Raw genomic sequence first — 14,260 nt, 5'->3', positions numbered from 1 at the left:
GAGAAAACAGCCCCTCTAGCTACCTTTACTACTTTTTTTAAGAAAAAGAGGTGGAAAGGAAGAGAGCTGGTCACTGAGTGCATGCATGTTTTCATGCAAATCTATCAGCTGCAGTTAATATTAAAGTTATATGCCCCAACTCATTTTGGAGGCAGGGAAAAACTTAGGAGTTTCTATGTTCAAATGCAAAACCACAGTATTAACTAACATGTTTGCAGCATCTCAAATTTGAATGGCCTTTTACAAAAACCTTCTGTAATTGAAGGCCTCACCTCAGAAATAACTCACACTGGAAACCTATTTGCAAATATTTATCTAGTAACAACCATTACCAACAGAATATAATGCTACTAATTGTAAATCCTCTGTGACAGGCACCCGCTGCTGCTAACCAGCCTGGTCACTTCCTGGCAGGGCAAGGAGAGCTGCAGAATCCCTCCTTCCTCCTGACCCTGCCTGGCAAGTGATACTCAAAGTATCACTGATACTGAAGTGATACAGGATCGCTTCAGACAGCTGTAGTTATGCACCACTCCCATTAAATCTGGAGCACACTTAGCTCCGGCCTGCTTTCATTTTTTCATTTTCTAAGACTGCCCCAAATCTCTTTCCCCATATTTTCCCAGCAGCAAATATGGAAAAAGAAGATGCTTTCCAAAAAGTGCTTTTTTACAAAAAGCAACTGGATGACTCTCCCACAAGTAAGATGCCAACACCACTGTGTTTTACTCACAAGCTGTGGTGCCAGCAGCAGCAATGTTTCACCATATTTTGCCATATGGAAGAAAGAATGCACTGCAAAATATGCATAACTCTCCTAGCACTGAATTAAGCAATATCTCAGTCTATAGTTAAGACAAAAGTGCCAGACACTGCAATGGCCGACAAATTTACCATCAGCAACTCAAGTTACTGAAACCTGAAAGTCTACCAAAAGCCACAAAGAACAGGGCACAAACCAGAGCTACAGCTATAAGCCAGTACCTAATAAACTCACTTAGCTTAGGCTTGTTAAACGTACTTGTGGTTTACCTCTGCTGCATAAGATCTGTTCCCTGCTAAAATACAGCAGGAAAACCTTTGAAATCTTTTAGTTTAGGTTTTTTTCTTTACTCTGATAGCTTTCCAAGAAGGAATATGTGCATAATTGAGCTGAACAGTAGGTTCAGCTGATACACATCACTACAGCACTGATACACATCTCTACAAAATGGAGAAATGAGGCCACTTCAAGCACCTTTGATATTCCTTAGGACAACCTACTAACACCACACATGTAAAACAGCATTTAACTTTTTAAAGCACATCCTCTTGCTTTTCCAGCCCAGCAGCAACCACTCAGCAGCTGCAAGTTTCTGCAAAGTTTGACCAAATAAAAACAGTCTCTCTCTCCCTGAAAGCCAGCAAAAATTAAACACTTTTTTTGTGCGCATACCCGCATACACGATCATCAGTAGGTGTATTTCCCTCAAGAGCCCAGCACAGGTTATGGGACACGAGATCTTTTTGAGACCTGGGTTAATCAGAACTGCTTTCAGATCAAAATCCTGATTTCACAGTTTATTGCACGTGATGCACAACGCGGCGTCTGAAGAGTCACAACTGTTTAGAGACCAAAAAAAGAAGTGAGAAAAACTACTTTTCTGTTCTTCCGCTCACCATCGCAACCAACCCCACGCTCTTACCACCAACCACCGCGAACACAGCACAGCGCGCAGCGCTCTGCCCGCGCCCCGCTGCCACCTCCATCACCCCCCACGCCAGGAACCGGCCCTAACGCAGAGAGCGGAAAGCGCGGGCGCTGCTGTAACCGCACAGGGGGCCGCACCCCGACGGACGCGTTTCCCAGTTCCGGGCCCTCTCGGAGCTGGAGGGCCGGCAGCGCCAGCCTCCGCGCAGGGCTCCGGGGGAGAGGGGACGGGCAGCGGCCTCCGGCTTCCCCTTCCCTGCCGGTTCTGGGATTTACGCCTCAGCCTCCCCGCTGCGAGCCCGAGGAAGAGCTCGCCCCGGCCCGGAGAGGCCCCTCAGCCTCGCCGCCAGCAGATTCACCGGCGGGGCAGCGCCGGACTGGCCGCGGCCGCTCTGCCCCGCCGGCGCTGTGGGGCGCCGACCGCAGCCCTCTCGGTTCGCCTGCCACAGGCGCAAGGCCCAGGGAGCGCGTTCAGCGGCGAGAGCGGGCGGCCCCAGCCCACGTCCCGGCCGCCTCCCGCCCGAACGGGCGCTGCCTGGCGGCACCTGGAAGGGCAGGGGGCATACGCGAAGGGAAGGCGGCAAGAGGGAACGGAGTGCCGCTCACAGCAAACCCCCTCCCGAGGGTCTCTGGGCGCGGGGAGAAACGCAACAGTCCCCCTGCAACACACACTTGGCCGCACACGGGCTTCGCCCTAACATGGCACCGCCAAGGCCCCACGGCCCGGCAGGAAGCGAGCACCGCGGCCGGCTTTTCCCCCGCCTCCCCTCGCTCACTTGCCGTGCTCGGTGGTGGCGGCGCTGCGGAAGAAGGCGTCGGCAGCGCCACGGATCTCCGGCGGCCGGGCACGCTATCCGGACAACATGCTGCACTAGTCATTCACGGACGGGGCGGGACCGGCGACGCTGGGCAGCCTGGGCCTTGTAGTCCTCTGCTGCCGGGGGGCCCGGAAGCGACGGTGGGCAGCGGGCGCAGCGGACTACGGCTCCCAGGGCGCACGGGCGTTCGCATGGGCCGCGGGGCCCGGCAGCCGTGGAATCCCGCTTGCCTCCTCCCCTCCGTACACCCGCTTGGCTGCCTTGCGCCGCCTAGCGCAGTGCGTTAGAGGGCAGGAGTTGTGCGCCCCGGTGTCTGTGCGTGCCCATGTGGTCGGTCGGGTCTGTGCAGTGAAGGGGACTCCCGGGGTTTGCTGGTGTCTCTGCGGGAGCCCCAGACGAGAAAGGCTAGGCGGGGGCCGCGGGGGTGCTGGCAGCGGGTACCGAGCCCCTTCAGCCGCTCTCGGGAGCCTGTGGCGGGGAGTAGAGCAGCATTCCCTTTGAGGCTGCTGCTCCCAGGCCGGCCGAAGCAGTGCTCGGGGCCCCAGTGACCTCCCTGACGCCTAAGCCAGGCTCGGCGGGCATCGGAGGTCTAGTTCGGTACCGATCTTCAAGTTCTGGACTTTAACTCTGGAGCACTCTCCAGGGCTGTTCCCATTGTGGCTGCTATCATAAAGTTCCTGCTCTGCTGGGCGTTGCATAGCCACTGTTGCAAGCAGGGTGGAAATGTGTAGAGGTGTAAGGGGTAAGAACCCCCTTAGGCGTGGGACTGCATGAGCTGTCCATGTGGAAACACGACTTGGTCGTGGATCTGCCGAATATGAAAAATGCAGGGAGGTCAAACTGTGTCGTCTCTGCGCCTACCTGTTGGTGCCTTCCACTCCATGCAGTCCTGCTCTGCTTACTGCTGCTGTGCTGTCTGTTCTCTTTCCTCTTGAGCTGGATAATAGTTAATGTTTCATCCACGAAATCTGAGAGATAGGTGTTGCACCACCTGCTTAAGCACAAGGGGTATTTGATAATACTTCCTATTACTAGGCTGACACATTTTATTGGTCAAGAAAACTTCAAGAAAGGTGTGTCAAGAGTTTATTATAGCTACTGATCATTTTCTGAAATTGTCTCCTTCCCTTTGAGTGTTTCTCTGTTCTGTTTCTGACAGGTCACAGTTCAGTGGCGGTGTGACTAAAGCACCCATTTAGTCTGAGCACACGTTTATTACCTAAATAGAGTTTCATTAGAACAAATTTGAGGGCACATTTTATGTTCTTTTCTTACTATCTCTGGCTGTACTTCACAGCCAGAGTTAGTTTAGGATTGGGAAGTATGTGGTATGTAGAAATCAAGTACGGACATATTGAGACAGTTGGGAATTTCACTTTCCATTTTGGGTAATAATAGTTTCAACTTGCTATAAAAGCACGAAGCAGGCACTTCATGTGTGAACATCCAGAATACATATAATCAAGTAAAGGTATAAGCTATGCAGACCTTCTGGGGAAAAAAGCCATTTAGTGTCTGACAGATAAGGAAGAAAATGTCACTTTGGGCATTTTAACCTACTGCTTTACACTGATTTGAAATACATTTTGTTTCCCCACAGCTGATGGGTGAAGGCCACTGATGAAGATGGGACACTACACTGGACAAGAGCAAGTTGGTTGTGTTTCTTGGGGATTGCACCACACAGCTTTTTTTGTCATCTGGGGACATTCCCACTCCAAATGCTGTTTTCCAGATTGTCGTGGTTTAAGCCCAGACGGCAACCCAGAACCATGCAGCTCGCTCACTCCTCCCTTTCCTCCCCCCACTCCCAGAGGGATGGGGAGGAGAATCAAAAGAATGTAACTCCCATGGGTTGAGATAAGAACAGTCCAGTAACTAAGGTATAACACAAATCACTGCTGCTGCCACCAATAATAATAATGATAAGGAAATAACAAGGGGAGAGAATGCAACCGCTCACCACCTCCCAACCAATACCCAGCCAGACCCAAGCAGTAATTTAGCCCTTCCGGGTAACTGTCCCCAGTTTATATACTGGGCATGACATGCAAAGAGGAATACCTCTTTGGCTAGTTTGGGTCTGGTGTCCTGTCTCTGCTTCCTCCCGGCTTCCTCTCCTCCCTGGCAGAGCATGAGACTCAGAGTATCCTTGGTCAGAGTAAACATTACTGAGCAACAACTGAAAACATCGGTGTTACCAGCGCTATTCCCAGGCTGAAAGTCAAAAACACAGCACTGCACCAGCTACTGAGAAGGAGAAAAATGACTGCTGCTGCTGAACTCAGGACACAGATGCAGCTGCTCTCCACTGACCACAGCTGCTTGCTTCTGAGTCTGTTTCTAATCCCTCCTCTTCTAGACATGGTTTTTTCCTGGCAGTGAATCTGCTGCGGGACTGTAGTGTAGCAGGTGGCAGGTATTACATTGTATAGCAGCATGTGTTGAAGTCCTGCTGCTCAGCAACCCCAATCTTAGGTCACAGCAGTGTCCCTTACACAGCGGTCATGTTGTATTGTCGCTTACTCAGATTTGCTCAACTATTGGCATGTGCCAGGCTCAAGCCCTGGTTACTTGCAGTGTAATGTGTTTGGTTCAAGCTGTGCATCCTGAGTGTCAGTTCAGCATTTCTGGAGCTGCAGCTCCTCCTGCTACACCATCACTGGTGTATTGTGCAAACCTGATGAGCCCTTTGATGGACTATAGATGTGTTCCCAAGTTTCCCACTGTTTCAGCTGCAAAGGTTCAATGATTTTTGGTCAGAGCTAGGAAGCACTGCCTTAGCCTGCAGGGAAGACCTCACCTGATGTGATCTGATCTAATTGGCAAGCCCTCTGCTTGTGGGAATACTGTGAACCTTGCTAGCCTGTTTTTCCTTTAGCTCATGATGCTGCACTCTGATTATGTCAGCAGTTGGATTACTTCAGGCAGTGTTTCTTTTGCTGGCTCAGCGAGATCTGCAGTGGTTGAACATGCCTTTACAAGGACCAAGGTAAGACGCAGGTTTCTACTGACAAGAAAGTATGGCTGGAGGTTCTGACTGTGCTGCTTCAGCCTGATCTGTGGTACACAATACTTATGAAAGTGGAGAGGGAGCACTGAAATGAGAGGAAGTTCATCAAACTGAAAAGACCCTGGCATTTCCATGCCTGCTGGTCCCAGGGGCGCAGGATCTCTCTCTCCCCCCTTCTTTTCTGCTCTCCCTCCCTCCTGCCCTCATCCTTCCATCCCTTCCTCTCTCTCCTTTCTCCCTTGACAAGTTACTTTTACATCACATTTCTCAGGAACTGCTAGCAGTGATGGTGATATTAGTTAGAGTTGCTTAATTGTCTTCAGCAATCTCTGGTTTGTAGAAAATAGAGACCCAGTGTGACATTTGAGTTGGCCCCTGAACAGATTGCCAGAGAAGTCACCAGGCTGCTTCCTGGACAGGCATATGTCTATCCCTGCCACACTACATTCTTAAGAACTTGCAATCACAAACGATTAACCACTACCAACCAAACCAATCCTACCATTTAAACCCATGTGTTAGGAAGGTTGTTCAAGTGTCCAGTCTGAACTAGTGTTTGGTTGCATCCAAGCCCAGTAGCTTGTGCCTTATTCCCAGCAGGTCTGGAGGACAGCCTTCTCCCTCTGCCTTTTGTAGCAGCCTTCACCTCTTTAAACACTGTCATGCATGTCTCCTTTTGCCTTCTCTAGACTAGTGAGTGGTAAGGTTTCTCTGCAAGTCCCAGCCTCTGGCCTGTGGAGGTGGGTGCTGGTCGTAGGACACACTTGCTCTCCCCTCAGCAGGGCCCTTTCTCACCACCTCTGGTGTTTCAAGCACAGGAGGAGTGGGGTGGTGGGGTGGCTGCTGCTGTCTGCTCTGCAGGGACCTGGACAAGTGACCTGTGCGGAATGCAGGCCAGGAAGCAAACTTAGTGGCCTTTGGTGACCCTTGCTTCATGATTGCTGGGTAATCCTGACTTCAGGAAGCATGTGCCGTATTTGTGTTCATTGTGAAGGGCAAGATCTTAAAAATGCTTATTTGATAACAAAAGGGGTTCTGCCCCTCCCTCCCTCCCAAACCACAGCTTTCTCCCAAGGGCCGGGGCCGCGGCCACCGCGCTGGGGCAGCCCCGGCGCTGCTGCCCAAGCCCAAGCCGGGCCGGGGCCGCGCAGGCCTGCAGCCTCCGGAGCGAGGGGCGGCTGGCAAGCAGGCATGGGGCTCATCCGAGCGGCGGGCAGGGCGCTGCGCGGGGCTGCGGCGCCCTCTGGCGGCCTCCCTACGTTAGCGCCCGTCGGGGTTTCTGCGGGCGGCAGCGTGCGGCTCTCCCAAAACTTCGTGTCATTTCTGACGTGGTTTTCGGAGACACCATCCATTTCGGAGTGCGAGTGAGAAGCAGAAAGGACATGAGGATTGGTTAATCGCTCCGCAGAATGTATGTGACCGGCTTCCCCGGAAGAGAGGCAGGTTTATGTCTTTTCAATCTCACTTGCTGTGTTTTTGTTATCATTCAGAAAAAACACCTGCAGGCCAGATCTGGTGATATACTTGACTCCCTAAAGTCAAGAGCATGGAGTATATGTACGTTGCTCCAGAATAACATCATCTAAACTGCATGCAAAGTGCTGATAGGGAAATATAAGTGCAATTCTGCTGTGACCAGGGGGGATATGGCCTTCCTATTCATCATGCAGGGGTGGCCGGGGAAGGGCAGGGATTGCAGGGATTGCAGTATCCAGGCTGCCAGCCAGCCCCAGAGCCCTGCATGGGATCTGGGTTATCTGCTTCTGAAGGCTACAACCCACAGCAGTGCTGGGAAGGTCCCCACTGTTGAAGTGTTCCTTCAACACTGCTTTGCTGAGTGAGCTGCTGCATGTGGCTTGAACTGGCTTCAACAAAACTGATTTGATAAATCAGAAGAGCCAAACTACACACTGCTCTAACTCGAATGCCTCTGGACTTTACAATTTACCCTTAAAACTCACATGGTGCTTGCAGCCTGTCACGAGTGGTTGCTGTTAAGGGAAGCTGATGACTGTGAGCAAGGCTTTGGTGCTCCAGGCCCAGCTCTGGTTGCTCTGCTGGAGGCAGCAGTGGGTGCTGGCAGGCTGCAACCTGCAGAGGATGTGCATCAGGATGCTGCTCATGGCAAGGGGGCGGAGGGCTACACTCCCTTTGTTCTTTCTCTGCATTGTCCTCTTCCTCTCCCCCTTTCCATTAAATTCACAGCTGGCCTGCACAGCACAACACTGTGCACCATAGAGGCACTGCACTCCAAGTAGCTGTGAGTGACAGCCTGGATAGCAGGAGCTGTGTCAGCACAGGAGTGTTTTGGGGATCAGTTGGGAGTCATGCAGAGTGAACAATGTGACAGTGAGGTGGATGTGAGTGACACACTCTGGGCTTTCCTTGTCCAGGGAGAAGGCTCACCCAGGAAGCAAATCAGAGCTAGGCAAGACTGGAAAAGAAGGCAAAGCAGAGATGTGCCCCTGTGAGGAAGCCTAGGATTGTGCAAGGTAATCTTTCTGTTCACTGGAGGAAACCAGGAGTCCTGCAAAGAGCCTAACACCCATAGGCTTTGAAAGACAAGGAGAGACAATGAAGCAATTTGTTCCTACACAGGAACAATTAAACCACACAGTGCTTTCTTCAACTAATAACAGGTTGGATTAGAGCTACAGAGCAGAAAAGCCTGGGCTAAAGCCAGTTTGCAATCCTTAATGCACTCAGATTTGAAAGCTGTATGGCTTTATGGGAGGCTTTGGGTGTAATCCCTGTAAATAAATAAACAAATGAATTGAAGATAAAGGCTGGATTATGAAGCATTGAAAATCATTGCTGATATCAGTGCAAGATGTAGACACAAGGAGTAAAGGATAGTTCCAGAATCTTACTTTAAAGGTGTACTAAAACCCCTGGTTTAGCAATGGGACTTTTCTGTTAAATTCCTCCCTTCTCACGAGTCTTGGGGCATACATAAGAACTAATAGCTTGTCCTGCACTAATTGAGCTAGGGTTTGAAAGAGCAGAGTGAAGCCTGCTTTCCACTGACTCCCTGGGGGATCACTCAAAGCAAACAGTAAATTGATTTGGAGTAGGTGGTGCAGTGGCTTCCTCACATGGCCATATGGGAATTACTCAAAAGTGCTGTGATCAGCCTGACTGCTCATCAACTCCCCTGTTTGCATGAGCTCTAAGACTCCTTTTGTGTGCATGTGTTCATTTAAGGACAAGTCTTGCACATCTGAAGTCCCTGGCAAAGTTCTGTCATACTTCAGTGTCTACAGGACCTAGATCCAGGAGCTTTCTGTGAGTGGACTAAGGCTGGAGACCATCTTTAACATGGTTAATATTGTTAACATTGCATTTCCTTCAACTGTGTCATTTGATTAAAAAAATCAAGCCTGACATAGGATTGCAATGCCTTTATTGCTATTAGCTAGAAATACTCTGATTCACAAATCCCAGCTGCTTTTGCAGTTTTGGGGATATTTTAGATTGGAAAAGCGCTTAACTCATGAAAGGTCCCTTCATAATGCCTTTCTCCTGAAAAAAAAATAAGTTGCTGATAAAATCATTAGGCCACCTTAATGCTAGCTTGGTTTGTGTATGTGTTTCAGTAGTAAGGAATAGTTGTATGATGCAGAATCAGAACCTAAAATCCAAAGTTGTACCTATTTCAGATCAGAATATTCAATTACCTCACATGGATTTGAGTCAGAATGTCAGTTCCTGTGCCTGTGTCCTCTAATAGACCTTGAAATGAGGAGGTGCACACTCCAAGAAATAAAACTTGTTCAATTTTTCTGCAGAAAATCCTGGGGCATGCACCTAAGGATAAGAGTGAGGAGAAGTAGATAAAATCAAGAAAGAGAAATGCTCCTTATTTGCTTTGTTGAGCTTAAGCTGAAGTGTGGAACAGAGGGGTCATGAACATGCATTTGATGATCTGGACACAAAAATTTCACCTTAAGCCAAATGTTTTCTGAGAAAATGAAGAACTTAATGGGAAAACAAGGGCAATGAGTTTGAAAAGGACTTTTAGGGAAAGAAGGTGAAAACTACCCTATGACCACAACGGACAGCTTCCTTCCACGTGCACATGGGCTTGTGGTCCTGGTAGAGTGGTTTAAAGAGTTTAGTGCCCCTGAGGAACTTGTGAAGATTTATGCAAATGTATGCTATCAGGCATGACAGTGGCCTGGAAGCATTCTTATAATCTGTCTGTCCATCTCTGATGAGAATCTAGGAACTAACAGCAATAACTTCCTAAACCACTTGCTGAAGGGCTACCTTTGCCCTGCAACAAAATTCCTCCATCTGAAAATCTGAGTAGTTCCCAGCCAGGTTACTGCCTAAATTTCCTGCTCTTCTTAGGAAAACAAAACAAAACTACAACCTTATAGATGTGTATGATACCTATGACTTGAGCATCATTCAAAATAAACTGGTTTAAAGCAGTGTTCACAAATGGCACACTGGAGTTACCAAACATGTTTTGTAGGTGTTGTAATATACATATTGACCTCAGGCTCCTTTTCTTGTGTAGCTAATCCTACTGTCAGCAGAAGACCCTGAAATAATACTACTTAGCTGTGAAAGAAGTAGATGAGACACACTAAGGTCTTGGCAAGCCTACAGATGGTAAATATTGAGTACGAAGAGCTTTACCTGGGGACATGCCTCAGAACTGTCATTACACAGCAAAACCATTTGTGATACAAAATATTTACAAACAATTATAAATGTGACTTAGCCCAATTTAAGTCATAGAATCATAGAATGGTCTGGGTTGGAAGGGATCTTAAAGATCATCTACCCTGGGCCATGGGCAGGGACACCTCCCATTAGACCAGGTTACTCAAAATCCTATCCAGCCTGGCCTTGAACACTTCCAGGGATGAGGCACCCACAGCTTCTCTGGACAACCTGTTCCAGTGTCTCTCCACCCTCACAGTAAAGAATTTCTTCTTTATACCTAATCTAAATCTCCCCTCTTTCAGTTTAAAGCTATTCCCCCTTGTCCTGACGCTACATGCCTGTGTAAAAAATGCCTTGTAAAAAAAACCAGGAACTTACTTTCACACATATGGAGATTCCTTACCAAAAGTGAAGTTCTTCACAAGTAAACTTATCTTGGGGATGGTAATAATGGCCAGCATTGTGTTAGAGAGCTGTGATCTGCTAGCTAAATCTGCTTTTTCTCCTAAGTACTTTAAAGAATTGATTAAGAAGATTAAGGGGGTGGGTTACCTGGTTGTCTGAACTTCTCCTGACACAGCTCCATTCCATTTCCTCATATCCTACTGCTGGTCACCAGAGAAGGGAGATCAGCACCTCTCACTCCACTGCACCACTTAAGGAAGCTGTAGATTGCGATGGGGTTCTCCCCCAGCCTTCTCTTCTCTAAGCTGAACAAACCAAGAGACTCAGCTGCTCCTCTTGTCTTGCTCTCAAAACATTCCACCAGCTTGGTCTCCCTCCTCAGTACACACTCTAATAGCCTGATATCCTTCTTGTATTGAGGAACAAAAACTGCACACAGTGCTTGAGGTGGGGCAGCAGGAGTGCAGCGTAGAGTGGGCTGATTACCTCCCTCGACTGACAGGCTATGCTGTGCTTGATGCACCCCAGGACATGGTTGGCTTTTTTGCTGCCAGGGCACACTGTTGACTCATATTCAACTTGCTGTCACCCCAAACCCCCAGATCTCTTTCTGCAGGGCTGCTTTCCAGCCTCTCATTCCCCAGTTTGTAGGTATAACCAGGATTACCCTGTCCTGGGTGGAGAAACTTGCACTTCATCTTGTTCTGGTTGGTGACTGCCCAGCTCTCTGGTCTATCTAGATGTCTCTGTAAGTGAATCTCTACCCTTCAGGGAGTCCACACTCCTCCTAATTTAGTATCATCAGCAAACTTAATGTACATATGATTACTGCATCCAGATCATTTATAAAACCATTAAAGAGTATTGGCCCTAAACCTGAGCCCTAGGGAATGCCACTGGCTGCCAGCGGGATGTAACCCTATTTGCTATAACTCTTTAAGCCGACCCGTCAGCCAGTTGTTCACCCAACATATTATGGACTTGTCTAGCTGTGTGCTGGACATTCTGACAGAATGATACTGAGAGAGGCAGTATCAAATGCTTTGATATAACCAAAAATCCCAGAAATATCTACATTTAGATGGGTGACTATGTCATAAAGAGAAATTAATTCAGTTAAGCAGGACTTTCCCCTCCCAAACCCATGAAGACCAATAACCTTAAAAGTTCATGAAAATTGTCTCAAAAAACCCACAAACCCCAAACAATCCAAAAAGGAAAGTAGTCATCAGTCCTTCCTATAGGGAATTCCAGGAAAACTGTCTGTAATTCTCATGTTCACTATCATGCTTATTAATGCTGTATTGCATACAGGCAAGCTATACAATTTAATGAGTAGTGCAGCAGGCTTTTTTCAAAGAAAATCATGGTAAGAATGTTTAAGGCTTTAACATCACAGGAGAGCTAAAAAAGAGTCTTCATATCTGAGAGTATCAGAGAAGACAGGCAGGCTGACAAATTATTGCCCTGATTAAGGTGATGATGCCAGTGTGATGCGTTGCTTGCACACAGACTGTTTTCTTTAAATGAGTCTTTCCTGACCTCTATATATACCCTCTGTCTATATATATGTGTGTGTGTATATAAACACACACTCTCTCCATATATTTTCCTATACTCTATAGCAGGCAAGAGTGATGCTTGCTTGAGGACAGGACACTATGTGAGCAATTCAAGGAAGTTGTAAAGGTCCATGGATCTGGACCCCAAGGCTCGGAAAATCTTCTGGTGCTCTAATGTTGTTGTATTATAGAAATGCCCTAACTGTTCACCTCAGCAAGGACACAGGTTTCATTGACTCCAGGGTAACAGTCTGTGCCCCAGAGTGTTCTTTAACCAGTCCACAGAGAGTGTGTGGTCACCTTGCCCTCCACCTCTGATGGCATTATCTATCAAAACCTGGCAACATGGCAGAGATAAAGAAGATACATGTGCAGGTGTGACTTAGCTGGTGCATGTGAAATACCTCCCTCTTTATTGGACCTTAATTTTCTGTTAGGTGCTTCAGCTGTGGCAGTTGTCCATAGGATTCCCCAATTCCTGTCCCAGAGACCCAGAAAACATGAAGCTTTCTTGTAACCGAATATTTCTTCTCCCCACTAACCTTGCACCAACTACTTGTAGATATTTGTTGATACATATATGTTACAGGCAACATATTGATCACCTCTATGTATCAGCTGTGAACACCGTAATTTTAATATAATCAGCAATGGCAGATGTTCATTCTGTAAAGCTACACTTACAATATCAGTAAAAAGTCTGCTGTCCACTGATTAACATGTCAAAATAATATTAAATGGTGTACTGTGGTCTATTGTATCCATCCACAGAGGAATGGTTTTCTCACTTAAAGCACTGCCCAGCATCAACATTTGTGAACTGGAAGGCTCCACTGTTGTGATAAAATTAGATGGTAGTTGTACTGTGCAATGTTACTCCCTCATTTACCCTGATTCAGTTTCAGATTGGCTAGTCCACAATTAGTATGATGGCATTTGTTTGAAGTATGATAGGAAAAGAAAAGGGGTTTCAAGGAAGCAAGGTCTTTAATTTTCAAACTAGCAAAGGTGATACAAAATTATACCAACCAAGTGAAAAACAGAATAGATTTTTGCTACAGCAGATCTTGGAAATCTCCCTCATATAAAACCCCATATTGACAAGTGTAGGCAAGTGTTATATGAATGACTTGCTAAGTACACTCAGCTGCTGTTGGTATGCAAAATACATAGATCTCAATACGTGAAATACTTAATACCCTCAGCTCCTAACACAACAAGCAGAAAATGAGTATTTCTAGTAATATATTCAGATCTTTTAAAGATCAAGCATAAAATTTGGCAATGTTTAACCTTGTCTTGTCTTCCCATTCCTCCCTGAAATGAAAAGCCTAAAAACCTACTTCTTTATGAATTCCTCTGACATGGTATATTGGCAGTCTTTCTCACCTGTCTAGCTTTTCTGCTATTTTGATATACTAGTGTTCAAACATATCTAATGTTCAGCACATAATAATTTTTCCATGGGCTAACTGGAAAGTGCATTGAATTTTCCTTTAGAGACTTGCTCAAGGCATGGATCATATTATCCTCTGTAGCTATAGGGAAGCTACAGCTAAAAATAAATTTTGTGCTTTATTTTAAGGTTAAAAAATACATTACAAGTAAATCATTAATCCAAAGGAGCTCTGACTGTTGCTATTTATAGTACAGTAACTGATCTATAATAGAGATTGTATACCCAAGTTCCTAAATAAACTCAGTGTGAAAAAAATAGTACTTGTGATAATGCTGTTGTGCAGTACATTACAAGACACAGCAGGTTGAGTTCTGCCTTAGGACTGTACTTGCCGCAGGGGAAGACGTCTCCTGCTCAGCTACACAAGTTGGTGGGAATCCCATCCCGATGCCACTCTGGTCTGCTCAGGCTGCATCCCTCAGTCTTGCTGATAGAGAAGACACAGTTTTCCCAATATTTCCTCTTGGATCAAGGGTTTGCAAAGGGACCATGAGTAAGTGGGATTCCATGATGTATTAATTTTTCCAGAAGCGACTTGCAGCTGGAAGTGAGCTGTGTTATGAAATGTTAAGACTTCCACATCCCAGAGTTAATGGGAAGATTAACGGGAAATTCTTTTTTCCTGCAAGGCCATCT

At 47.1% G+C, this 14,260-nt stretch overlaps 1 protein-coding gene across 3 annotated transcripts in view; it reads right to left on the bottom strand.

The window, feature by feature from the left end:
* The window catches only part of TRABD (TraB domain containing), a 35,306-nt gene extending 32,646 nt beyond the window's left edge, over positions 1–2,660 (bottom strand). For 2 of the 3 annotated variants that reach the window (XM_062634230.1, XM_062634233.1), the window contains exon 1: positions 2,467–2,601. Coding sequence is in view for 1 of the 3 variants with exons in the window: in XM_062634229.1 (XP_062490213.1) it covers positions 2,467–2,569 (103 nt within the window). In the remaining 2 variants the exon portion in view is untranslated. Of the gene's footprint in view, positions 1–2,466 lie in introns of all 3 variants that reach the window. The other variant, XM_062634229.1, reaches the window with a different exon arrangement.
* Between the last annotated feature and the right edge of the window lie 11,600 nt (positions 2,661–14,260).

This window comes from Pezoporus occidentalis, unplaced genomic scaffold (genome assembly GCF_034315485.1).
Source record: "Pezoporus occidentalis ecotype Australia unplaced genomic scaffold, CSIRO_AGI_Poc_V1 ctg42, whole genome shotgun sequence".
Taxonomy (NCBI): Eukaryota; Metazoa; Chordata; class Aves; order Psittaciformes; family Psittacidae; genus Pezoporus; species Pezoporus occidentalis.
This window is presented reverse-complemented; position numbering and strand designations above follow the sequence as displayed.